This window comes from Ambystoma mexicanum, chromosome 2p, assembly GCF_040938575.1.
Source record: "Ambystoma mexicanum isolate Mex_15411 chromosome 2p, UKY_AmexF1_1, whole genome shotgun sequence".
Lineage (NCBI taxonomy): Eukaryota > Metazoa > Chordata > Amphibia > Caudata > Ambystomatidae > Ambystoma > Ambystoma mexicanum.
Genome location: NC_090923.1, coordinates 1,120,548,412 through 1,120,575,523, shown reverse-complemented (window position 1 = coordinate 1,120,575,523; position 27,112 = coordinate 1,120,548,412). Strand labels below are relative to the sequence as shown.

Sequence of the window (27,112 nt, the reverse complement as noted above, 5' to 3'; positions counted from 1 at the left end):
ACGCCACGGGTAGGCTCACCCCTGATTGAGTGGCGTCTGGACAGTGCAAGCACTGGCAGGGGGAGCCTCTGAGTAGATAGTCCGGGTCCTTAGTGGGATTCCGATGGAAAGCAGGTCCGGGGACTGGAAGCAGCACGGTCCCTCCAGGGACGAAGGCAAGGAAGCAACAAGAGCAGGCTGGTAAGGAGAGGAGCACGGAACAAGTGGGGAAGGACTCAGAGCGAGTAGAGACCAGGAAGGACAGAGCGGGGACCTGAACCAAGGAGGGAGAGCGGAACCACTGGAGCAGGAAGGACGGAGAGAGACGGAGAAGGAGAAAGGCAGGGGTCCCCCAGGTAGAACAAGGAAGGTGGAAGGCAGGGGTTCCCCAGGCAGGGCAAGGAAGGTGGAAGGCAACAGGCAACGGGAATGCAAGGCAAGGCAGCAAAGACACGATCCGAACAAACCGCGTTGAGACGCGGTTTGGAAAAGGATCAGGGCTCCTTAAATAAGCCCGCCAGGACCTGGGAGGCTTGCAACGCAAGCCGTGCCGTTTCCCAGGCATCGGGCACCCCACAACGAGGCTTGAGCCGCATACCCTCCGGAATCGAGCATCCTGCGCACTGCGCATGCGCGAAGGGCAGAGAGCGGGCGCCCGCGCATGCGCAATGTAGTGCGCGTAGGAGACCCGGAAGCGCCCGGGACCCAGGACGCCCCCGGACCCCGAAAACGAGGATACAGCCTCCAGGACGGGGAGCGCCGTAGCGGGTAAGGAGACCCCAGGACGGGCGGCGTGACATTAGGTAAGGAAACGTGTGGTCTGTTATCCCTTTTGTCTGCTTGAACTAGCATGTGACAGCGGGGGAGAAATGAGTAGGGACGAGTTTAAGGCGTGCATACCTTTGAAGGTTTTGTGGCCGCCAGGCGGGTGAAAACACCTAAATTACTTTGTGGTGGGTGAAACCCCATTTACTTATATGGGCGGGGTGGGTCGGGAGCTTGGCGGGTGAGACAGCTGCTTGCAAAGCAGCTGACACCCGCTTAACACGTGTGAGCTATGAGTTATGGGTGTGGAAGCAATCAGATGGCTGCTCAGATTGGAGTGCTTTACATGCATGCACTAAAGCAAGCTATTTGTCTGAGTGTTGCTGCTGCACTAAAGAAGTTTTAAAGCACTACTGTACATTTGGTGTTTATTATTTAGAGCCCCATACGAACTTTAAATACCATACCATTAAATTTCGTAGGAAAGGAAGCAGGTTGGTCACCAACCTGCTTCCTTTCCTACGAAATTCGCCTCCGGAGTAGTCGGGGAACTGACGGAGTCTCTCTTGTTTGTTGAGTGTGCTGCGAAGCTCCACTCACTCTGTAGCGGGTCCTGGTGTCCCGCTCAACACTGATCACGAGGTTACAGTGAAAGCCACGTGGATGCATGACGTGGCTCACATGGAACGTACACTGTAGCACACGTTGCTAGGGCCGTTTCTCTAATAGAAACTAGTTGCCTGCTTTTCGTTGTCAGTCTGTTTTATTAACGTCGTCTGACCTTGGTGGGGTCAGTTATTGCAGAACACTGTGGATTTCTCGGGTTCAGAGGTTTGCCACTGTCCAAAGTTTCCTTGGGGTCATGATTCTCCATTCAGCTAGAATACTTCTCGGGTTTAGAAAGCTTCTAAGTAAAAGAGCGCCCTTCTTGGCCAAGTGTTACTCCGGGGCACCCCCTTTGCAACCTCCTCAAGATGTGATCCTGTTCAAACACCAGCGACCTGGCTTCTTTCGTCTCCTCTGGCTCTTCTGCCTTGGGCAAGGTGGCTTTTGGGTTTACCTGGGGCACTATGGATTTAGCTCACTAAGGGACACTGAGAGGAGTAATGGGGCCGGAGCGACGAGTGACACTGTGCAGGGTCCCGGCGGCGGCAACAGCAGCCCCGGTGGAAAGACACTAAACCTGGGATCCAGTCTCTGGCGCTACGGATTTACTCTTACCTGCTTCACCGTAGGTAAGCTGGACATTAGGCTTTTAAAGGTAGCGGGGGCTGTATAAGTAAAGAGTGGGCAAAGGGAAGGCTGCACCCGAGCCTTGCCTCAGCGGTGTCAATTTTACATGTACCTGGGTAGTTTTTGTGGCTTTACATAAAACTCAACACGATGACGTTTGAGCTGACTTGTTTAATCACACTAACGTAATTGACTTATGTACTCGTAAGGCAGTTGATTCTCTTCTCTTGGAGTACATTCAAGTCCTGTGTTAATCTCAGTGGGGACACCATTTAGGTTCCGGCTCAGACCTCGTAGCCTGGAGGTGCACCTGTCTCCTGTTCTGCTCATCTCCTGAATCTCCTCTTGACTGTTCTTTCTTCTGACACTCTCCTGTTCCCAGGGCTGTCAGAAGATGTGGTGAGGCCCGGGGCAAAACATTTGGTGAGGCCCCCTCACAATTTTTTGCACTCAGCCAGCTGCGGCACTTCCGCGAACAGGAGACTCGAGAAATCTCCCTTTGAGTTTGTGTGCAGGATCCCAAATATGTTTTATTACTACAACTCCAAATCAACTACAGCATAGTTAGATTTCTCTACTGAATAAAGGTTCATGCCAGACTAACTTTTTTATCATATGAATAAATATATATAAGATGGCATGAGCTTTCCACTGCGCCACCTCCAATTCTCTGAGCGTCAGTCACTTTCCCAAGCAAAGAGTTGAGGGCAGATCTCTTTCTTCGGCTGGGGCCTCCCTCTGGAAACAGCTTGCCTGCCTCGCTGAAACTTGAGGAGAACCATCTCCGGTTCCGGAAGCACCTCAAGACCTGTCTCTTTGCTTCTGCCTTCTCTCTTCCGCTCCCTTGCTGATCACCTGCCTGATCCATACACTGGTCACCTGGTCAAGCTCTGAATTCGGGCCCAGGTCTCTGCTTGTCCTGTTGCAATCCCGCACTGCCTCTTGTTTCCCCTGCACTTGTGGTCTGTATCTGTAACCCTAGAGTCCCCGCTCTTGCTCTTATTCTCCACCCGTTGGCTGCACTTATGAGTACCCACACTTGCCACCCGTTGGCAGCACTCTTGTTTCTCCTTTGTTCCTGCACTTATGCATCCTACCCCACCCTCGGCACTTCTCCCCTACCCCCTTCCCTGTTCTTGCGTGATCTGAATGACACAAGACCTAGTAAGATCTGTGTTTTGTCCTACTCTTTTGCTTCTCCCTCATTGCCTTGTCGCGCCTAGAAACACTTGTGTACAGGCACGTTATAAATGCCATATCATATCATTAAGGAGCACCCTGCCCCTGTATGTGCATTAAAACACACATCATACACAGTGACAAATGATGTACAGTGGAGGCTGGTACATTTCTGAATTTAAGAGGCTTAAATGTTTGTGCCAATTAGGCAGGATCAACAGAGCACAGTGAGGAAGCCCAAACCAAACAAGGGTTGCTTGAGGGGGGTTCTCACTCCCAAGAAAATGTTTGAAACATTGGGTTAAAAGTATGCATTTTACAGCACTTTCTTTGCAAAATTGGGTAGAAATCCATACAGTTTGCAATTGGTTTTGTATGGAAGCACCTGGAAATTCCCAATAGTTGCAAATCACAAATTGTGCATAGGAACATTTTCCAATACATTTCATGCCGCCTATCCACGCAAGATATGCTAGTATAAAAATATATTCATGCTGGTTGTTCTAATTATGTCGATGCAGGCTGCATAAATATATGCCATTATTACCATGTACGGACTCCCAGCCAGTAAAAATGCCATGCCACAAAAAGTATATCCAGGCTGACTGTGTACCATAAGTGTTATTACTGGCTAGATTGGCCTACATTCAATGCAGGGCCAATTTAGCCAAGTAGTATGTTTGCTTTAACCTTGATGCATAGTCCTGTGCATCACGGGTAAAGCAAAAAGAGCACTGGCAATGCTAACAGTTTGGGCATTCGTGTAGGCATGGGAAAGTCACTTCTGTATTGGTATTAGCTGGCCATTGATAGTGCCAGTGCAAAATGGTTTGAGTACCTGAGCAGCTAATAGCAGTGCCTGGTAAATGCCTAATACTTATACACAAGCCAAAACTGTTGGCTTTGCCAATGCTTATTTTTAAAAGAACTTCAACGAAAGACACGCAGGGTGTTTTCAAATTGAGTGGCCAAAGGCAGACCTGATTAACACATTTTTATTACACCAGTTCTGTGTTTACAACTCCAATGAAGTCATGAACTCTCAGAAGACTCCTTTGAGGAAACACTTGCTGGCACATTGAGGGCAAAGTTTGATGGCAAGGCATGTTTAAAGCTAGCTCAAAGAGTTCCAGTGAGGAAGAGTTTTGGGTGGGAAGGGCAGGAACTGGGTGAGAATTGCCATAGGGATTAGCATGGCCCTGATAAGTCATTTCACTGTTAGCACCTGCATTCATATCCATACATTTTTAGGTAGTTGAAATCGTGATGTGGGGTTAGGACTTGTATGGAAGGGGAGTGATAAGAAGGGAAGTGGTGACATGAGGCATCTCATTCTCGCAGCAGTCCTTAAGTGTGACGTTTCAGAAATGAAGGCAAGAGGTAGCTGCTTGTAACATTGAAGCTTCACCAGAATAGTCTCATTCAAAATGTGGAAAGATGTTAGGTGCCCCCACACAAGGAAGTTTGCCCCTTCCTCACAGCCTCTGGCGTTAGCGCCTCTCCCAACATTTGAAGTGTTAGTCCCCTTTCCCCCCTGACATTTTAGCCTAGGTGCACGTCTGATGCCATGAACCCACCCCTTAATGAAGTGGCCCCCAGGGCGGCTACATTTAGGGGTGGTGCTGACCACACACTCACAAAAAATACTTTCACCCATGCATTCATCCACCAGTTACACAACTCCATACATGTTTTGTATACATAAACCAAACAAAGCATTGACACAAACACCAGCATGCACGCATTCATACATACACGTATACATACTCATTTAATTTAAATACACATTTACACTTTTAATTTAAAATAAAAAACACTTACCTTACCTCCATGCACCCTTAAAAAGCATCCACGCAGTTGACACATAGACATGCTGCCTGACAAGAGAGAACTCCTCTCCCATTAGTCAGCGTTATCACGCTGACAACATGAACACACTGACTGACAGGAGAGGAGTCCTCTCCTGTCAGTCAGCATCGTCATGCTGAGCAACGTGGGGACACTGACTGACAGGAGAGGAGTCCTCTCTTGTCATTCAGCATGTCCACGTTTTCAGCTGAATGACGGGAGACAGCAGAGCCCACTTCTGAGCCCTGATGTCTCCCATTATTTTGCTGTTTGTTGTGGACCCAAACGGCTTCGCAACAAACACCAAAATCATTACAGGGGCAGAGAGCAGACAGCACAGTCCCCTGTGTGAATAAAGGACACGGGAGACTGTGCTGCCTTCCACTTAGGTGAGGGGGCCACAAAGCCCCCCCGCAAGTGCGAGTTTCGGGGCAGTTTGCCCCCCTGTTCCCCCTTCGTGACGGCCCTGCCTGTTCCCTGTAGGCTTCTCGCTTTTGTGGGGCTAGTTTTACGACTCTTGACTCAGCAAGCAGACTTCTGAAAACTGCAACTCTAAATTCCACCTTTTACCATCTTGGGTGCACGCATGAGTAGTGCCTTTTTGCACTACTTCTAGGGGCTGACTTTACCTGGATCCTGTTATTTGATCCTTGTGAGCTCATTTTATTTTCACTTCTGTTCTCTGGGCTGCTCTGCTGGTCTCACACCATAGTTTGGTCTGGTCTTTGCTCTTTTGAATTCTCCACACCACTCCTTCATGGGAGACCTGTTAGTTGCATTTGGAGTGAGGCGCTGGGAAGCTACTGCTTCCTTAACGGTTTTGTAAAGGTCCATCCCTGAGGCGGCAGTCAGTTGTAGGGAACCTTTAATGAACCTGTTAGTCCGTTCTACCAATCCATTGGCCTGGGGATGATAGAGACTTGCTTTTATTTGCTTGATATTCTGGTTTTGCAAACATGTGCCCATCTCTCTCGATACTAGCTGGACGCCGTTGTCAGTCACTATTTCTCTGGGTAAGCCTTCCTTTAAAACTCTATGACTGTAGCTGTGGCGATATTGAGCACCACAAATTCTCTCTACCCACTTTGATAGGTAGTTTATCATTACTACTCCATACCTGTGATCAACCAACATTACATCAAGTGGTCCAATGAAATCGAGTCTTATCTTGTGCGACACACCCTCAGGAATCTCTGTGGGGATCAATGACGCTTGCTGTTTTTTGAGTCTCTTATCTCTGTTGATGCGTTCATGGCATCTGTTTATCGTTATGATGTCTTGGTCCATGCATGGCCACCAGTACGACTCTGGCACTCTTCATCTAGTCATATCAAATGACTGAGTGTGCCCTGTGCAGAATACCTTTTCTCATTCCCGGGGGCACTATCCCCTCTCATTAACAGCCCTTCGTGTTCCTAAATCTTCTCACATACTTTCCATTACGGCCTCGATCCTTCCGAGTGGTTCTTTCACTGGGCCATCCATTTAGAGCCCATTCAGTAACTTCCCATGTTCGCATCTTTGGCCGACTCTTCCATCCAATGATTTTCACTAATTTCCAGGAATTCTCTGCTTCTTAAATCACTCACCAATGCTGCCACACATTCATCTTTGAGGAATGTGGTTGCCGATTCTTTGTGTTCTGGTACACGTGACATGCTGCCTGCTTGTGCATTCTCCCAACCTGCTATGTGCATTATTTTGTGGGTATACACTTGCAGTTGGGTGCTATGCACGCTAGCCTTGGAGTGGACGTCTTCGTGCCTGTATGGCTTACACATGTGAATCGGTGGTTCGTGGTCCATGACCAAATGAAACTTCGTACCCCACACATAAGTCCTGAAATACTCCACTGCCCAGGCCCATGCTAGCTTTCCTTTTTCCATCGTAGAATAGTTATCTGCTTCAGACAGTGCTTTGGGTGTTAATGCTACTACATATTTCCGTGTCCTCTTTCTTTTGGTTCAGTGTGGCTCCTAACCCATATGCACAGGCATCAGTGGTTATTTAAGTTTCCAAAACTGGTTGAATGGTTAGAAACACAGGGCATTACTATCCTCTTTTTGACTTACTCATAACTCTTCGTTTTGTCCCTGCCGTCGTTCATATTCCACCCCTTTCCTTAGTTCTCTCAATGGAGCTGTGGTTTCTGAGAACTGGGGCACATGTTTTGCGTAGTACTTTGGCAGTCCAAGACAACGCATACATTAATTGGCAGAGTTTGATCATTAATAGTTTCTTGATGAGCAAACAAACCCATTTGATTATCAATGTTGCACTAATGCTTTTAGTGTCACCAGAAGTTATTTTTACCCAAGACATAAAATGAGCAACAATGCAGCAGTTTTTTGCACCGCTGAAGTAAGACATTAGTGAGAGGAGTCAGCCCTGCAAATTCTTTAAAATTCTGCTAGACCTGCAGGTCGAGTAACGTAGTTTACTTACTCGCCCTAAGAGACATGCACTTAACCCATGGCAATGGATGACAACATGTTTTAAATGCGCTTTCTGTAAAATGGTGCATGTCACCCAAACCTACTTTGGCACACTGCTGCCACCCAGAGGCCAGCCATACATAGTGAAACGTTTATTTGACATTTACTGCAAACAAAATAAATGATAAATACACGTTTCAAATATAAACTGCCAATAGTACTCACCCATCAATGTATGCGAGTGGACTAAGAGTATGAGCCCTGAATGAGTATCTGTAAAATGTAAAAGGTTAGCTGCATGAATGGACACAAACAAATAGATATGATAAAAAGACTCTGAAAACAGTTTGGCCAGCTCTCTTGTGCAGGTGCTGATATATATAATGTCATCATAATCATACAGCAAAGCGAGTTTAAGAGTCTAAATACAGTGTATGGTGGTGCAGTAGATCTGTCAATGTACAGACTGGATGGAACTATTGATCACCACAGGCACGGGTAGTATATCTCAGTGTCAATGTGCTCGTCTTGGAAGCATGACGACGCAGAGCAACACAGGTTTGAATCCCAGGTCCGTGCTTAGAAACATCTTCGGTATTAAGCGTGTTATAAATAACCAATTACAATTACTTTACATAAACATCTTGTTCGCTTTGTGTATTCATTATGAAGGAGGAAAGTAAGACACTTATCGGAGGGGGTGGCGGAGTAGACAGAGAATTTAGAAAACTTGGGGGAATAGTAGTTTGCAGCGATCCTGCTTTCAGAGTCGCTGGTATAAAACAATAGGGTGATAAGATAGAATGTCAAGGAGTTCAGATCAGATCATGAGTTGACCACCAGTTGCACACATGTATGGAACAAGCAAGTTACTGTACTAGGTTTGGCATCAAAAGCATGTGTGATCATGGACATTTTCAAAAGTGTTCACTCGTTCAATATGCTGCATCTTCCCCCCAAAAAATGAGATATAGTTTGACACTATGAGATTTAGATAGACTAACCTAAACTTTACTGTAAAGCATGGGGATGAGGCAGTGTTTCACAGTGTCAATACTGTAATTATGCATTATGTAACAACTTACATTTTTAGGAATGGTATTGCATGACAGTCTTTTAAAGAAAGAAAGAAAATTAAACATACTGATCTTTGCCGGACAGGATATTGTTACTGGTCTTTGCCGGACAGGATATAGTTAGCTTAATAAAAGTATCATCTCAATTTCTTCTGGTTTTCAATTATTTGAAACAGAATTTCTTGCCTAGCACTCACACACAGGCCGTTGGTACTTAAGAGTGGATGAGATGATTACTGCTGCACTCTCTCTCCATTACCCCCTTTGAACTTGAAGTGAACAGAGAAAAGAGGGTAAAGGAAGCCCCAGGGGCAAAAGAGGATGGCACGGCGAGCCGTGATTTCATTGTACAGGGTAACTTAAATAGCTAGCATTGCTAGACAAGTTCAATTTGATTAGCAAACCTACAGAATTGCATGGAAAATTGCAATGTGACACTGCTTATTTTATGCCTTGCAAGAAAGGATCTTAGTTCATCCTTTGAGCTCGGACTGGGGCTTTAACGATGGCTTGTAGGAGATTCTTCTTGAGACCGATACCATCCTTTGATATTTTATACCCGAGGTATCCACTTCACTGTAAAGACCGGAGGGGGGGGTCTGTACTTCTGCTCTCTATATGGTAGAGGAGAGACACAGAGACACCTGCCAAGATTCTCTAGTATTGGTAGTTGTGGTCGAGCAATCAAGGCCTAGCTTCTCGGGAGGTGATGCAAGCTGGTTCTTAAGTACAGTGTAGTCCCCGAGCACCCACGAAGGCATGTCCACACACTATCGGTTAAAACAGTCTTTAAATAATTAATATTCAACGTCATAAACACAATCACAATACCTTCACTTTGTACTCCTAAAATCCCCAATTGTAAATATGTACAATTCTAAAGTGGCACCACTAACGTTATTAGATCTTATTAAAGTGCATACGGTCAGAATGACACACAGATCAAAATAAAGAGGAAACCAGCAGTAGAGAGAGGAAGGAAAGCAAGATGGTTGAGCAATTGGCAGAATACTGGTAACTACCATTAAACACAGTTCTGTGTGGAGATCCCCCATCTCGGTAACCTCTAGAAGAAAGATACAAGCCCAGTCCATATATGGTTCCCACTAGACTTTCCAATAGTTCTGCAACCCCAAAGTACCTTGGCGTTGTAGCGTTCCTCGTCGGGGAAATCGACAAGCCTTCTTGAGTGCCCTCCCTTTAAGGCAGGAGTCACGGGTCGTTGAACGTCCGACGGAGAACAGGTCGAGCTACGACGATGAAGTGGCCGCGTCGTTCCTAGCGGTGCTCGCTGATGGGGAAGCGTAAACATCCTGCAAGGAAGAGGCGTGCGGGGCACCTCGATGTCAATAGTTCTGGATTGCAAAGAGTTGAAAAACTGTGGCCCAGCAAGGACATCGAATCATCGGCGTCTCTGTGGTCTTTGGGTGGCGGGAAACCCACCGGTGGATGCTCCTCGGTGCGTCGACGGTCAGGCCTTCTCCGGCAGGATACAGCGGCGACAATGCGGATGAGAGCGTCCTTGGATCTATGAAGTTCTTGGGCAACGGGAGCACGGCAGCTCCAGTCGGCGACGGCGGTCGGCGACAGTGGTGGACAACAGGCCGGGCGCTTCTCCTTGGAGTTCCGCAGCAATCCACGTATCGGGTCGGAAGGCTGTCGAAGGTCTGTCTACCAGGGAGCGTAGGCAAAGATCAGCTGTGCACGATGGTCCCTTGTAGCTCGGGAAGAGGGCACCTTACCAGGTCCTCTCTGGGTCAGTTCTTGAGTCACAACAGCTTTCAGATTGCGAAGGAGAGCAACAGCAATTCTTCTCATCCAGCAGGGCTCAAGGTTAAGCTTCAGTTACTCCAGTTACTGGTCGTAGTGGACTTCAGCTTCCGGACACGATTCCTAGCAGTGAGAGGTCCCCAGATGTACTGTGGATCTCCCATTCATTCCGCTGGGTCATACTCAAGCATCCAATCATGACTACGGGCATTCAGGCAGCCAATCAGGCACACGAGGTATTCAGGCCATTCACTTCTCTCCAGACACTCACACAAAGTTATGTGTATTGGGACAAGTACCGAGCCATTCAACACTCCAAGTTGCATTCATACCGGTTTCGGGCAGGGCTGTCTCAACCATTATGCCAAACACCAGATACTAGACAGTCACAACACAGAATGCGTATTCGTCACACACTCCATTCACCCAGGTCCCACCCACAGGCGTACCCACAACATACGGACGTTGAGAAGGCTCCAACCAGTCTGGTCGGCACTTCCCCACACTACCATATACGGAACTTCCACCCAACAACCAGTCAGGGGGAAGGGACAGAGGCAGGGCTTCCCGGGACTTCGGGAAGATCAAGGTAACAGGTGATGGAAAGCAAGAGGCCATGGGGGCCCTTTTGTCTCCATCGGGAATCTACCGATTCCAATGACAGGGCCTGGGCATCCCAAAATGGAGGACGCTCAGGGCACCAGTCATTTCAGCACGGAGCTGCCACCAGCCCGTACCCTGCTCTGTGGGTCACACACAGGTGCCCAAAAACATACACTAGGGGCACAGGGTTGTACCCCTACCCATGGGTGCCATAAGGGTATCCCATGGGTCTGTTCACCAAACCAAAAGAGAGAGAGCTGCACCGCCAGGAGTCCCACATGAACTCCTGCGCCGAAAACACGACAGAACACACGATAAAAAGCAGTAAAGGACAAGGATACGGAGGCCCTGTCCCTCCGATGCATATCCAGCATCACATTCACTCACTTTGTTCTTGAACTTTTCATATCTGAAGTGTTACCTATGTTGCGCAGGAGGGAGTCCATCGTCCTTTGGAATGCTGAAGCGGCTGATGACAACCCGATGGGCATGCGGGTGAATTGGTAGGTGCCAAACGGGGCGATGAAAGCCTTTAGCGGTCTTGACTCTTTGTGCAAGCTTATTTGATGGTATGCGTCTCTCATATTAAGTTTTGAAAAGAACCTGGCCTCTTTCATCATGAGTGTTAGTTTATTTATGCAGGGTAGCAGGTAATTGTCCATTATTACTTCGATGTGCAGACTGCGCAGGTCAATGCACAACCTGATGTCATTCGACTGCTGTTTCTTTATGAGTACCACTGGGCACCACCATTCGGAAGACTCCGCCGTTTCAATGGTTCCTTCATTATCCATTTTCACCAGTTGGGCCTGCAGAGCGCTTTTTGCAGTTGCAGCCACGGGCTTCACACTGTGCTGGACTGGGACTGCCTTTGGTCTCAGGGGGATTTTGTCTACATAGTAGGAAAACAAGGTGGGTGAATTCATCTCTCAACTCCGACGCTCCTCCTGTTCTGTTTCAGACCGCTTAATCATCTGTGCTGGGAACCAGCCTAATGTTCAGTTTGTGCTGGTCATCCTACCCCAATACTGCCGGACCCTCTTTGAAAAAATAAACTCTGGTCGTAGTCTGTCTGCCTTTTAAATTAAATACCCGCATTGATGTAGCCCAATAGTTTCACTGAGACTCCCCCAAACACAGTGGGTCTGTGTTTTGTCCTTCTTACTTCCACTTTGTGCTATCCCACCATGTCCTATGCTTGAATGAGCAGGATTGTTAGTTCTCACCCTGAGTCATCCATCACTCGATTTTCGTTGCAATCCACCTTCATCATACAATGTGGCTTTTCTCCAGTTACCAGTTACAACGTAATGCAGTAAAAACTGAGATTATCCTGTTCGTGCCCAAGGGGAGAATGGTGGATGAGAAGCAATCTTTCCCCCCATACATCCTTGGCGAGAAGTTATCATTCGCACATAAAATCAAAAACCTGAGCTGTGTTTGTCAGGATGATCTCGGTAGTGAAGCCCAGGTGGGAGCCAAGGTCAAGTCAGTCTACTACTCCCTGCAGATGCTGAGGAATGTACTCTCCTTACTTCCTGCAGAAGATCATGCAGTAGTTGTAGGGGCTATGACGAACACCCACTTAGATTATTGCAATAGTCTGTTGGCAGGCATTCCAGCCAAGCAGATATAGACTCCAGATGGCTCAGAATGCTATGATCAGATTGTTGGGGCAGCTGGGTAAAAGGGACCAGGTCTCACTGCTTTGCAGACCTTTCCATTGGCTGACGGTTGAGGACCGAATAATTAAGTACAAAGTAGCCTGTTTGATCTACAAATGTGTCAGTGGGTTGGTCCCAGAGTATCTCAGTGCCAAGTCCGTGGCTATCATCCTGCCAGAGTCTTGCGCTCAGGTGACAAGCTCCTGCTGATTGTTCCACGCTCCAAATTTGTCTCCAGAGGGGACAGGAGATTTGGAGTTTTCTGACCCAAACTCTGGAATCGTCTCCCAATGGAGATTAGAGCCAGTCAGTCGTTGGTCCAGTTTAGAAGGCTTTAAAATTTTATTTGTTCAATTAGTACCATCCAGCTTATGGATAGATTGTGTACATAATCTGCTTAAATTGCACATTGTTGAGGCTTTTTAATCAGCTGCGCCCGTATACAGTTAAGTCTGTCTTGGAGCGCAATATAAATAACCAAAATCAAATTCTCTTTTCAATGTTGAACTGTTCACCAGGATGACTGTAGGCCTATCTTCCTTGCATGCATCATCTCCACTCATGTCCATGTCACCATCTATGTACGTAACTTTCTCTCCCCGCCATTTGCAGGCTATCCCGTTATGACCATATCTCGTGCAGTTTGAGCATTCTTTGCTCCTTGTGGGACAGTCTTTGTCATTCGCCAAGTGGCGTGTGCTGGTACGTCTGTGGCATTTCAGAGGTTCTCTCTTCCCTCTCTTTTCATCATTAGTTTAGTTTAGTTTCTTTATTTATACCGCGCGCCGAACCCTGGGGTAACTGGGCGCCGGAGACTTAGATGCAATTACAACATGGCAGGACTTAGATGCAATTACAACATGTCAGGAATATACAATAATACAAGACTGAGAAATAACAGCAATAAGTGTGGCAGGAATATACAATATACAGTAATACAAGACTGAGAAATAGCAACAATAAGTGTGGGAGACCAGGATATGGAGGACCAGGTTGCAGGCTGGTCGACAGGGGCATGCGGAGAGGAAGTACATTAGGCAGAGTTTCTGTTGGCAAGCCAGGTTTTAGTTTTGGCTCTAAAAGTCCAAAAGGAGGGTTCTGTTCTGAGGGTTAGCGGCATAGCGTTCCATAGTTTGGCAGCTAGGACTGGGAAGCTGGCGCCGCCGGCTTTTTTTAGGGCAAATTTGGGAACGGAGAGGCAGTGCGAGTATGGCGTTCTGGTTGGTCTAGTTGAGGTGTGGCTGTGGAGGCATTTATGGACAATGACGAGGGATCTGAGGGTGATTCTATCTCGTACCGGAAGCCAGTGAGCATCTTGCCTGATGCTGGAGATGTGGGCGTGTCGTGGGATACTAAGGGCGGCTCTGAGGGCATTATTTTGAAGCACCTGTAGTTTGTTCAGGTTTCGTTCTGACGTGCCGAGAAAGAGTGTATTGCAGTAGTCAATTTTTGAGAGCACTAGTGCTCTGGCTAGCGTAATGCAGCTGGAGGCAGAAAGGAAGGGTTTGCAGGCGTTGATAAGCTTATTTGTGTAAGCTGTGGATGAGGCTGTGGCATTTACCTGTCTTTTGAGCGAGAGAGTGGAGTCTAGATAAACCCCAAGGGTTTTGATTTCTTTGGCAACTGTGATTTGGTTACCGTCTATGTTGATGGATGCGTAACGGGGGTCTAGTTTGTTTAGCCGTGGTTGGGAGCCGACAAGAAGGAGCTCAGTTTTCTCATCGTTGAGGCATAGCCCGTGCTCTGCCATCCAGGCTTGGATCTCCAAGTATAGATTGTTGATTCTGGTGGAGTCCTCGTCATAGCACCCTGATAGGGTGATGAGAACCTGGGTGTCGTCAGCATAGTTTGTGTATGTGACACCCAGGTTGTCTAGGCGGTCAAACAATAGCTTCGTGAAGATATTGTATAGGGTCGGCGAGACGCACGAGCCTTGAGGGACGCCGCATGTGATGGGGACAGGGAGTGCTGAGGCCCCCGGGGAGAAGACCCGGGTGGTTTGGTTGGTTAGGAAGGACTGGATCCAGGCAGTCGCCTGATTAGAGAAGGCCGCTGACGTCATCAGATGTTCCGTGAGGATCTGATGGTCGACGAGGTCGAAGGCTGCTGATAGATCTAGTAACAAGAGAATGGCTATATTACCCTTGTCCTTTGCCTCGTCCATCTGGATTTTTAGGTCCAGTAGGGCTGACTCTGTTCCGTGCCTTGGCCTGAAACCAGATTGTCTGAGACCCAGGAGGTTGTCTTCTTCCAGGTGCTTCTGTATTTGCAGGTAGGCCACTCTGTCTAAGATCTTTAGGATGTAGGGAACGGTGGTGATTGGCCTGTAGTTGGTTGGGTTATTGGGGTCTAGACTAGGTTTTTTTAGCAGTGGCATGACCCAGGCCTCCTTGAGGGTGCTGGGCACTGAGCTTGATTTGAAGGATGCGTTGATAAGGGCTGTTATGAAGGGGGCTAGCATGTTGGCGCCTTCCTGGATGATGGGAGCTGGGCATGAGTCCCCTTGGCATCTAGAGGGTTTGAGGCCCTTAATGATGCTTTCTACTTCTTTAGTGGATACTGGTGAGAAGGAGAAGGGAGGGCAGGTAGGTGTTTTGGGAGTAGTGGACGGTAGATGGTGGTTAGTTTTTTTGGTTAGGTTAAGCTTTTTCTGTTCGATTTTGGATTGTAACATGGTGATTTTGTCTGCTAGTGCTTTTTGAATCCTCTCACACCAGTCTGCATCTTTCACGCAGGTTTCTGCCAGAGTGGGGGGGGGATTCGAGCTCTCTGAGGATATTGAAGAGCTCTTTTGTTTTGGATTTGGCGCTCTCAATTCTGTAGTCATATGTCTCTTTTTTGGCCTTGAGGATGGCAGTTTTGTAGGTGGTGGCTGCTATTGAGAGTTGTGTTTTGTTGGAGGGGTTGGGCGTTTTTCTCCAGGTGGCTTCTGCGGCTCGTTTGGAGTTTCGGAGGATTTTTAGCTCTGGTGTGAACCATTTGTTCATGTGGGCTGCCGGTTTGGCTTTGGTGAGTTTGAGTGGGGCGATGGTGTCAACTGCTGATTCAAGTGTTTTGTTGTATAAGTCAGCAAGTTTCTCCGCGTCTAGGTTGACATAGTTTGTGGGGGTAAGGATGTTGTCTAAGAGTGGGCTGAGGTTTTGTAAGGTAATGTTGCGGTTATTTCTGCTGAGGGCTTGGGGGATGATGGGGGTAGGAGTGTTTGGTTGTGGTTTCCCTTGGATGGAGAAGGAGATGGAGTGGTGGTCAGACCATGCAGTTTGCTCGTTTTTTGTGATGGTCGTAGAGCAGTTGAGATCCGCTAGCCAGTCCAGGGTCCTACCTTTGTTGTGGGTGGGGTCTGTGATTCTGAGCTTGAACCCTAGTTGGGAGATGGTGCTTTCCAGGGAGAGTGCATTGGCATCATTTGGGTCACCGAGGCCGAGGTTGAGGTCGCCAAGGAGGATGATTTGCGATCCTGTTTTGGTGTTGGTGGTCAGGAGGTCAGATATCTCTTCCTCGAATGTGGTGATGGGGCCTGGGGGTCTGTAGAAGAGGTGTAATAGTATGGTTTGAGTAGCTGAGAGTTGAAGCTTGGCTGACAGAAGTTCTGCAGACCGGAAGCTAGGCGGTGGGGTTAATCTGAGGCCAAGGGATGTTTTGGCGATGAAGGCTACTCCTCCTCCTTTGCCTATGTCCCGGTCTTTCCTCAGTATTGAGTAGCCTTCTGGGATGGCGAGGGAAAGCGCTGGGCCTGCTGCTTGGTGCAGCCAGGTTTCAGTGATAGCCAGGAAGTGCAGGTTGTTAGCAGAGATGAAGTCTGCGATATCTAGCGCATGGGCGACCAGGGAGCGGGCATTGATGAGGGCGCCCTTGATCAGCGGCTGTTTGGATGTGCTCAGGGGGGCTGTTTGGGTGATGTTCAAGATTTGGGCGGCGTTAGCTAGATAGTGCGCGGGAAGAGGGGAGTGTTTTTTGGTGAGTGTCGTAGGGGTTATGAACCGAGAGCCGAGTCTCAGGTTTCTGTCTTTCAATGTGCATGGGTTCCAGGGAGAGGGTGGTGCAGCAAATCGGCGGATCCATTCTATGGGGCTGAGGGAGCCGTTAGGCTGGTCAGTGTGTTGGGTCTCGAGGAAACCCATAGTCGAGGTGTATGGAGGATGTTGGGTTGGGTTGGGTGTGCTTGTGGTCGAGGTTTGTGGTGGGTGATGTTGTTGTGGAAGAGCAGGGCAAATGTGGCCGTTAGGGTGAGAGTGGATAAGAGGAGGTTTGCCATGGATGGTCAGTGTGCGACCTGGATATGATGTGGAGAGGTCGACTAGATGGCAAAAGAGTGGGTTGCGGTGGATAGGAAGCCGCCTAGTAGTCGGAGTAGCGGGGTAATGGGCAGGCACAGTGACACAATAGATTAAGGCACAATGGCTAGCAAGTAGACTGTTCTTAAATGCCCCTAGGGTTGTCTGTCCCAGAACACACTAAAATGCATATGTGCCAGAGGGCACCTAGAAATGCCAGGTACAGGTTGTGTGAAAATTGCCAGAAAATCGTCAGATACAGGCATGCAGAGTGGCCCCTAGATTTAGAGTAGCGCAGATGTGCAGATAAGCAATTAGGATCAAAAATATCAAGCGTTTGAAGTTAGCACAGCAGTGGATCGGAGTGGCGCATGAGTGCAGGGTGGCACAAAGATTCGGGATAGCGCCTGGATTGGGAATAACGTCTAGGTTCAGGGTAACACTTAGTTCAAAATAACACCTAGATTCAGCCTAGCACCTACATTCATTCCGAGTAGCACTTAGAATAAGCGTGACATGCGTTTGGAGTTTAAGTACAGTATTGAGTTTGGAGGCTATGGTGATATGTTGCACAAGGACACATTGGGCTACAGGTCAACAGATCTAGGGTAGTTGGTGAGCAGATCAGCAGAACAAAGGCAAATGATCACAATGCAGTTAGAGGTGGTAACTAGAATTGCATTAGGCTGACAGAGCATAAATGAGGCACAGTGCAGTTTTAATAACCACTAAATTCAGAGAGGCGAATGGACAGATCAGCAGAGCAAAGGCAGAGAGTTTTATATATATAAATCGGAGAGTCATAGAGTAGTTTGGCGTAGGATCTTGTCATAGTGTCTAGATTTGAAATGTTGTAAATGGGCTGTGAGCCAGTCAAAATAGAGTGTGGTCAGACCCGATGAAGGAGGGTTCAAGTAGGCGTGTGATTTTGAGAGGATTTTGCCTTGCATTTAGGCATGGAGCGCTCAAATCATCCTGAAGGGCATAGGTGTCGCGGGTGGATGCTACCTTGGGAGGCTGGAGTTCGGTGGCCAGGGGACTGGCAGGTGGCAGGATCGGCAGGTAACAGGCAGAGAACAGGCTCCAGCCTTAGTCTCGAGGGCCTTGGACAGAGAGGGCCGGCTTCGCCTGCCGGCGTCCAATGGCTGGAGATGTGGTGCAGCTGGCCAATCAGGCAGGGCCAGGAGTGCTGCTGTGTGCCTGGTAAGGCACCACTTGAATTCGCCTAGAGTGCGGCGGCCATCTTTGAAAGGGGTACCTCGTGTACCAGAGGCTGTGATTAGGGCAGTAAAGTGCACTTCTCAGTGCAGGGCTAGTGCAGAGCTACTTGGCCTCTTAGTGGGGCATCAAGGTGCGCTTGTAGGAGATTGTGCAACGAATTCCGAAATTCGAGCACAAAGAATGCGCAATGTGGTAGCGCTTACCGGAATTCGGCATTGATCTCACATCTGAGTTTGTCTCTGCCCTTTCCATTCCACAGCATATACATCAGTGGCCTATGCAGCTACTGCCATTTCTTTGTGCCTACACAAGGTCTCTTCCTCTGCTCTGGCTATCTGGACAGCTTTATCCAATTGTTAAGTTGAGGAGTAGCAGTCTGTGCAGTCTGATGTGTCTTTCTTTCGTGGCTTTTGCTGTGGGAAGAGCCATTAACTTAAAAGCACCATACGACCGCAAAGCGGAGTTTAGTCGAGGAGTTGCAGTCTTTGCAGTCTGCTGTGTCTTTCTTTCGTGGCCTTTGCTGTGGGAAGAGCCATTAACTTAAAAGCACAATACGACGGCGGAGTAGAGTTGAGGAGGTGCAGTCTGCTGTGTCTTTCTTTTGTGGCCTTTGCTTTGGGAGGAGCCATTAAAGTAAAAGCACCATACGACGGCAGAGCGGAGTTGGGGAGAGTTGAGGAGGTGCAGTCTGCTGTGCCTTTCTTTTGTGGCCTTTGCTTTGGGAGAAGCCATTAACGTAAAAGCACCATACGAGCGCGGAGCAGAGTTTAGGAGAGTTGAGGATTTAGCAGTCTGTGCACGCCTGCCGCCGGCCGCTTCTAAGGTAACCTTTCTATGCCTATGGGGAGCGGTAACTTGGCTACATTGTTACCTCTAGTGCCCCTATGTAAACTGGTAGCTTAGTGGTTTAATTATTTTGCCACCCTGCTAGTGGTCCCCCTGGGAAGTTACATCGTTACGAACTGCAGGGGTGGGAATTCTCCTCTCGCGCTATCAATGGACGGGCTTATTCAGGACCGAGGTAAGGTGCTCTGGAATAATTTTGTTTCATTTGAATTACGTTCTACGGTGCTGTCTCAAGAGACTGAGACTCAGGGACTTGCTATAATAAGAAAAGCAGTTTGACTTTTTCCAACATAGGAAATTTGGAAACCTGGAATTTTCTTCTGGGCGCTATTGGCTGCTATAACGGTGCTTAGGTCTGATTACTGCTATTGTTTATTGCATGACAGGCGGTGGTCGTGGGCTTTAGGTTGCCACAGATTAATGAGTCGTATTAAGACAAGTTGGCTCAGACCAGGTGAATTTTAGCAAGAGACTACAAGTGTTTGTTGAGCAGAAAGCACACGTTCACTTATAATCCAGGAGCTGCTATCAAAGGACAAGCATAGACACATGCTCTACATAGTATAGGCTCCATTGAATACAAACTAACGTGAAGTCCGCAAAGAACAAACGCATAGTCTGTTGCTTGGCTCTAGCAAAGGCGATGAACAGGACATGATGACTTCCTCTTTCTAGTCACAGAATAGCTGCTCCCTGTCTGAAATGGCTAAATTGAAGGGATGCCTTTTTCACACCACCAGTCAGATCAGAGAAGCCATGGACAGGAAGTACGATATCAAAAATACACACGGGCGGTTGAACGTGTGCACGGACAAGTATCGCTCTCTAGCTCTTCAAAAACGCCTTCATTATAATAGGGTTTGAAAGTGGGCTAGGAGAGAACAACACGCTTTGCTTGTTACCCTAGCAGAAGCACATTCACTCTAAGGGAAATATCCAAGAGTCAAAGACAGTACCTGTCTCTTGATTTTGCAAAGCAAAGCACAGGAGCAGGTTCAAGCTCTAGACTAAATTTCCAGGGCGAGGAAATTAAGCACAGGTTTTAAGGCAGACCAAGTCCCACTTTAATATAAAGAGCACAACAGGGCGCGACGGGACACACACACAGCACTGGTGAAGAAATCATGGGGGGTTGGAAAGAGACATCCATTGCAGTTCCCCGAGCAGAAGGCACAAACAAAGGCGTGAGGAGGCCCGATCGATAGGAAGTCGTGGTCCACTTGCATGCCGCCCAGCAAGGCCTGAAAGCATGAGTTTGAATGTGGAAGTCAAACTGTGTGCATATTCTGAGACTAAAGGCGTGTTTTATTATGTTTCACCACTCTTGAGCATACCGTAGCTTAGTGTAGACCAACATAACAGACTCCATGTTGCTGAAGCTGGGATCTTAAACTGATTAATTGTACTTATTCTGTATTAAATATAAATCATGCTTTAAGCTTATGCAATAACGCTCTTCACATGATTGGTAATATGTTCCATAGCACGTGTAATGAGAATTAGAGCTGGTATAGAACAGAAGTACTATTAAATATATTGACTTGCTACCTTCAAGTGTCAGCTTCATATTTCTGAGTAATGCTTCATACTGAGGTCTGAGTCCAAACGAATTACACAAACATTTTTCCTGGCTGTATTATGTCAAGTATGTCAAGGGGTGCAAACACTCAAGGAAACAGTCCTAGCGCTCAACTAAATCCCTAGGGGCATCCCCTGCCATAGAATATGACGTTTGATTCCCTGCTCACTTCACACAGCCCTATTTTGGGTGGAGGGAGGGCGGCAGAAAATCACGCCCCATAGAGGCAATTCTGTCAAGGTCTTGGAGCCGACACAGACCTACACCCGTTTGTTTGATATTGAAAACTCTCCTTTATAGCGAGGGCGCCATCCACGCTGAGCTGTAATTGTTGTTGGCTTGGGAGCTTTGGAGTCATCTTGGCACCGGACCTTGCTCCTGCCCTACGACATTGTATGCAAATTAGAAGTTGCAGCATCTCTTAGCTTGTGTGAGGGACAACGCTACCCATAGTGTATGGGGGATTGAGTTGTTGTGCTACAAAAGGACGGCGACTGTGTGTACTGAGCTGTGAACTGCTATGACTTTTCTTTATTGAACCTTTGACAACTGTGTTCCTTTTTTTCCAAGCTTGCTTGTTTTATTTTTTTATATCTATTTGTCTCAGCTCTACATTGACGTGAGGCGACTGTGGGCCTAGGGCCTTTGAGCCTCATTGTCTCTTACAACAGAGAAAGCTTCACTTTGTTCTTTACTGATGGCATCGTGCCTTTGAGCTGCTACATTGTATGCCACGGCCATTATAACTTCTTGGATTAAACACATTTTACTGTGGGGCATTGCTGACTGGTGACTGTGGGCACTGTGCCTTTGAGCCGCCTCAGCGCTAGCCTCGGCCTTTGCATTTTTTTAGCTTTGAACTATACCCTTTTGGAAGTGTCTGCTTGCACCTGCTTTGGGCTAGGAGGTAACGGAGGGTTCTGCTAATAGGAAAAACCCCAGCACCCTGTGATAGTGGGTGTGCCAGGGTCCACGGCTTACTTAACCACTCTTGACCTTGGCGGTCTGAGAGATCTTTATTTTCAGTGCCTTCGCTGTTGTGCTTTCTACTCTTAACCGGCATTGATAACTACCACGCACTATTTCATTTCTCTACTCTCTCCTGTCCTCCTCTGTGTTCCCCACACTGGAAACATGGCGACTTTGAGGAGTGGCTTTGGCCTGAGTGGGGAAAACAGCTTGAAAGAGACAGGCTTAGTCTCTATTAAGACATCTACCATGATTGGTAAGGTGGCGCTCACCTCAGACTTACTGCCTAGGTTATTGCCTAGGTCAACAAGTTATCCATGAGAAATGAGGAACACTCTGTCTGAGGAGGGAGCACGGGAGACGAAAGAGATTGATCCTTTGGGGCTGGATGATGTATTGGCTGCTGGTATACCGACTGAGAATGGCAAGGGGGGGGATCTTGTATAGGCATATCGTTCATAACTAATGCTGATCTGCAAACACTTGAGAGCACAAATATCAGTGGGGATGTACTGGAGTTGACAGATGCCGAATGCATACAAGAATGCCTTTTGGACCCACCTGTTCTTGTAACAAGGAAGGTGGTTAGATTCCATGCTTCCACACCTCAGCATGCAAGTCAATCTAGTAATGTGAGAGGAGCTAGAGGCTCGATGTGCTGCAAGAACTCATTTAACAGCAGGGGTTCTGATGGTTTCCCCGGTGAAATGATGGCTTCAACTGTGGCTTCCACATCTGGCTATCCTAATGTTTTTGTTTTGGGGAAATCAGGTGAGGAACATCTGCTTAAATCCAGATCCTAGAGATTGTTTTTTGAACTGGGGGGTCTATGGAAACCCACTGTCCTTGCCCAAGGGACGAAGAGAGGGAGACTCTCAAATCAACTTCCTTGGAGCAGCATCAAGCGAGCCTCTGTTTGGAGGATTCATTTCATCAAGCTGCTAATGCAACAAGTGCGCTGCTTAAGGACATCTTCGATTTAGTTATGCCCTCTATTCTAGATGAGTCTTCTTTTACAAGAGAATGTAGGCGTATGTCGGGTGTTGGGGGGCAGTGTGTGTGATGGGCCGAATACTGGCATATGTCGAGATGGGTGGTCCAGGGGAGATCGGCCCAATCGAGCTGCAGAAGAGTGTCTAACTAGGGGACCCAGAGGGATAATGGGTCGGGAAACACGGCCCAGCTAATTTTCCCTGTGGGAGTACAGGGAAAGCTTGATTAATGCAATACGGCTAAGATTTCTATGCCAAACACGGCTCTAAGCACTGGTGTTTCATGTGCTTTTGAGGTGAGGGAAAGGTGCCCTAGTTTGTTCGTTCAGATGGAGCCCATCATTGAGCTTGGAGTGCCTGTTGATCTTACTTCAACTACGGAGTCCCCCAACAGGGAAGGCGCTAATTCACAGAACCTCTCTGATTGTACAAAATATACCCATGTGATGGGGTTTTTGAGTTGATATCCCCATTACTGTCAAATCTGCATGTTAGCTTGAACCTTTCCCATAGGACCCTTCGTGATACGCAGGAGAATCTGGGGGAGGAGTAGTGAATGGTCAAAAAATAGCCTTTAATGAACTCTTGTTACGTATGGCATTACTGGATGGCTTTACTAAGGGGATAATTCCATCTAATGATGACACCAAGCCTGACAAAGTAATGCCAGACAAATACAATGAACGATTACTGAATTTGGATGCTAAGGTGACAATGATATTAGAACTATTATCCTCTAGGGACTATATCCCACTTAACACTCCTGAGGGCCTAAGTGTGGATCAAGTGGTCAACTCAGAGACTGCCCTTGAACAAACATATGAGCGGCAGGCTGCTGTTGCTCCTGATAGTCCGTCGGCTCTTGTGAAGGCCTTGGGGCAGATGGATGACCCGGAGGCACAGCAAGATGTCGAGTTGGTGACTGGTGTACTATCCCCACCCATAACCAACTGTGAAAACTCAGACTCACTGAGGAGATCTCATATAAGGGGTAAAAAATGTAAGAAAAAGTCTAAGCACGTTAAAAAAACTAAAAACATGCCCTTGGCTAAGTTGAGAGGGAGGAATTCCAATCTATAAGGTCTTCGACAAATATATGAGCGAGTCAATCAAACTGAAACTAACCCTCATAGGGAGCATCTACGAGGGGGAGGTTGCTCTGGTTCCAAGAAGCCCTCGGAACCTCAGGTTACCCCTTAAACTAGGTCTGGGGCTAGTGGAGAAGGGATCATGGAGGGCCCAGGTATATCTATGGGACCTGATGCCGGGGTAACAGGGATAATTTTGCCTGAGCGTGCACAGACTAGGCAGACAAGGATCACTGCTTTTGGCAAGATCATTAGTATGACCCACGCCCGGGTCTCTTTTGGATCGCAGCTCATGGTGAATCCTTTGATTAGTGGAGAGGGAACTTTGCCTACAAAGATTCAAGAGGGAGGTCCTATTGATCCACCTACGAGTAACCATCCTCTGAGTAATAGTCAAATAGTGGAAATTAGTCCTCCCACCTTGAAGGCTACCTTGGGCCCCCAAGAACAGCATACGACAGTCGAACTTTTGGAAGAGGGGACTATTCATACTATTGGTAAAATTGCTGGTTGGGTGGACAATGATAAAAATTACAGATCTACAAGGCTCAATAGTAATAGTCTATTAACCATCTTTAAAAAGATTCCTCTCCTGAGATCCATAACCTTGGATGATATTGATGCTATTTCCTTGCCTATTGTAGACAATCATCGAATGATCAGCTATTTCCATTCGGAGATAGTTGCAAATGTGGTCTGGGGTCAAGGGAAAAATGTACTATATTTGGGTTATAAATTAGTGGGATTGCAAAGTACGGTGGAAGCTAAATCCTTTCTAGCTTTCAAGGAACCCGACACTGTATTAAAAGAGGTGGTTAGGATGACCACTCTTACTCTACCCCGAAACTTGGGTGACGCATTGTCATTCATCACTAGCCTCTTGGGAAATGGTCAGGAGTGGTCTTGTATACAGCAGGCCCTGAAGACCTTTGAGATCATTAGACAAGGATCAGGGCATGGATGATACTATTGCGATCGAGGTGATCTTGTGGAATAAGTGTGGAGGTATGAATGTTTAAATTTATGGCTAACCCTATTGTCAGCGGCCTCCCTCGTATTTATATGTTTCAAGAGACCATGCTTCTGTCCCATCCTGTGTTAGAATGTTTTTCATATCATCTCTTGCCCTGCAGTCGGGGGTACTGGGGGAGACCTAAAGGGGGACTTGATGTAGCCTTCGATGGTAACATGGGTATTAAATGGGAAACCATGTGTAGTAATGAATGGTTGTTGGCGATTAAGCTGGACCTGGGCCCTTGCCTACATCCTATTTTGCTACTGAATCTCTATTGGAATCCCTCATGGGTTATGTTTGAAACCATAGACAAGGGCCTGGTCGATCTTCTCCAAGCCCGGTACAAAATGGGCTGCGGCAAGCATATAATCCTAAGAGGTGACTTCAACTCGTTTTGCGCCGAGGGAGCCCTGTGGCATGACACTAGGGCTACTCCTACATATTTACACCCCAACACCAAACGAGGAATACACTGGGATCGCTTTCTTGCGGATTGGGATATGTCCTTGTTGGATCATTCTCCATCTTCGCATTCTCCTAGGCACACATGGCATAGAGGGGACTGTAGCTCTCGAATTTTTTTTTTTTACGTTTCTAATGATTTAAGGACCAACTGTAGCTACTTGAAACATATCACCACTGAATTAGGGGATCATTCACAGCTAATTTTCTCCCTGACTATCCTCTTCCTGATCTTTGAATTAAGACCGGACCTAGTTGGGCTCTCCGTAAAAAAGAGGGGGAAAGTGGTAATTTGGAATAGAAAGACTGTCCTTAAATTGAGCCATCAATTGACAGCCTCTCTGATGAATTTGAGCCCCTCTTCCCTTCTGCGAAATACAAGAGAACGTTTCGAGGATCCTCACTATAACATCATTTTGGCCTGTATTTATAAAATCAGACGTCAATGCTCACATTAAGCTTGGCAGCTACCGGGGCGATGATAGAGTATATCAATCAAAGCTACTTAAATGCAGGAAATTGGGCGCTTTAAAAAAACAGTCTTTGTCTGCATTAGACTATGTGGCTGCTAAATCTAAAATTTCCCAAACGCATAAGAGCTTGGTCAAATCCCTGAGGATGGATGCATATCTAAGGACTCATCAGACTATGTTGGAGCATCTTTGCAAGGGGAAGGATGTAAAATTCTGGTCTACTATTAATAGGACCCTTGACGATACTGATGGGGGTGGGGGGGTATGGAATGCCCAAAACAGGCCAACGCATGGGTTGAATATTATACTTAAAAATACTCCCTGCCTGTGAACTTTAGTGACACAGGAGGCCTCGAGTTGGGAAATCCTGTTGAAGGCCTGTGTCCATGGGAAAGAGATGACATTTCTTGGGCTAGATGTAAACTTATGTCGTCCTGTTCCCTGGGACTGGATGGCATCTCTCCTTTTATCCTCAAAGAGGCATCTGTGCTATGGCCATAACCTTTGAAACCCATGTTTGACCATATCTTCCGGACTCCTACTATTCCTGCCACTTGGGCGCAATCAATCATTATACCAGTGCATGAAAGGGCAATGTACTCGACCCAAACAACTACAGGCCCATTGCCTGATAGATGCTACGAGCAAAGTTTTTTTCCATCCTCCTCTTGAGGGACCTTAATCGAGTGATTAAAAAAAAGCAACCCTTTGAGCCAGTTTCAGGTGGGGTTCGGGAAGAGCTGGGAACCCCCCTTAATGCGACCATCACGGCTCATCTCTCTCCCCCTGCTAAGTTGGGTAATACTAAGTTGGAATGGATGACCTTTGCAGAGGATTTCATCCTGTTTGACAGAACTCTGCGAGGCCTGAGAAGGAAAATGCATCTATTCTTTACCTATGCCCTGGCTAATAATCTCATGCCCAACACGTCTAAATCGAAGGTCTTGGTCTTCACGAGGGGAATCAAAGTGAAGGCAAGATCTTGGGCGATGGGTCCAGAAAGTGTGGACCAGGTCAAGGCTGTCACATACCTTGGGTACAATCTCACTAACAAGGTCAGCATTAAATTTTGGAGAAGTAACCTCTTTGCTAAGACAACCAAATCAGTTTCCCAACTTACCTTTCTGAGGCACAGAGTGTGTAAATTCTCCCTGCTCCCTCTGAAGTGTTATCTGGCCAAGTTTGAACCTACGATCGTGTATGGCCTTGATCTGCATATCCACGATAGGGGCCCTACATCATAGAAGGGAAGCTATGGAAGGAGATGCTGAGTCTTTCCCTGGCTATCCCTAACGCAGCTATAAGACACGAGCTCTGTCTTATATCTTTGAAGGCCAGGTATATCTGGAAACGGCTTTCCAGCGTATCACCAGCAGGGTTAATGTCACAAGGCAACACAGTAACTATAATGAAATATCTGACAACAGGAAATATGCTAATGCTAGCAGTGTCTTTAGAACTATGAAATTCATTATTTTGTAAAGTTGTGCACGATTGAGTGTGTGCTCCTCAGCAATAACTTTTGGTTCATTGAAGTTTTAAATATGTGCTTGACCTCCAGTATTGAATTGAGTGCAAGACACCGTCCGTCTTCAGCCGTGAGATGTCTTCAAAGTGGCTGGCCTTCAGGTATAGTTGTAT

General features: G+C 47.3%; 1 protein-coding gene across 1 annotated transcript in view; it reads left to right on the top strand.

Annotated features, from left to right (window-relative positions):
* Positions 1-1,470: 1,470 nt before the first annotated feature.
* The window catches only part of TMEM223 (transmembrane protein 223), a 28,265-nt gene continuing 2,623 nt past the window's right edge, over positions 1,471-27,112 (top strand). The window contains exon 1 of the mRNA XM_069645156.1: positions 1,471-1,979. Coding sequence (XP_069501257.1) covers positions 1,607-1,979 — 373 coding nt within the window. The 5' untranslated portion in view covers positions 1,471-1,606. The remainder of the gene's footprint in view (positions 1,980-27,112) is intronic.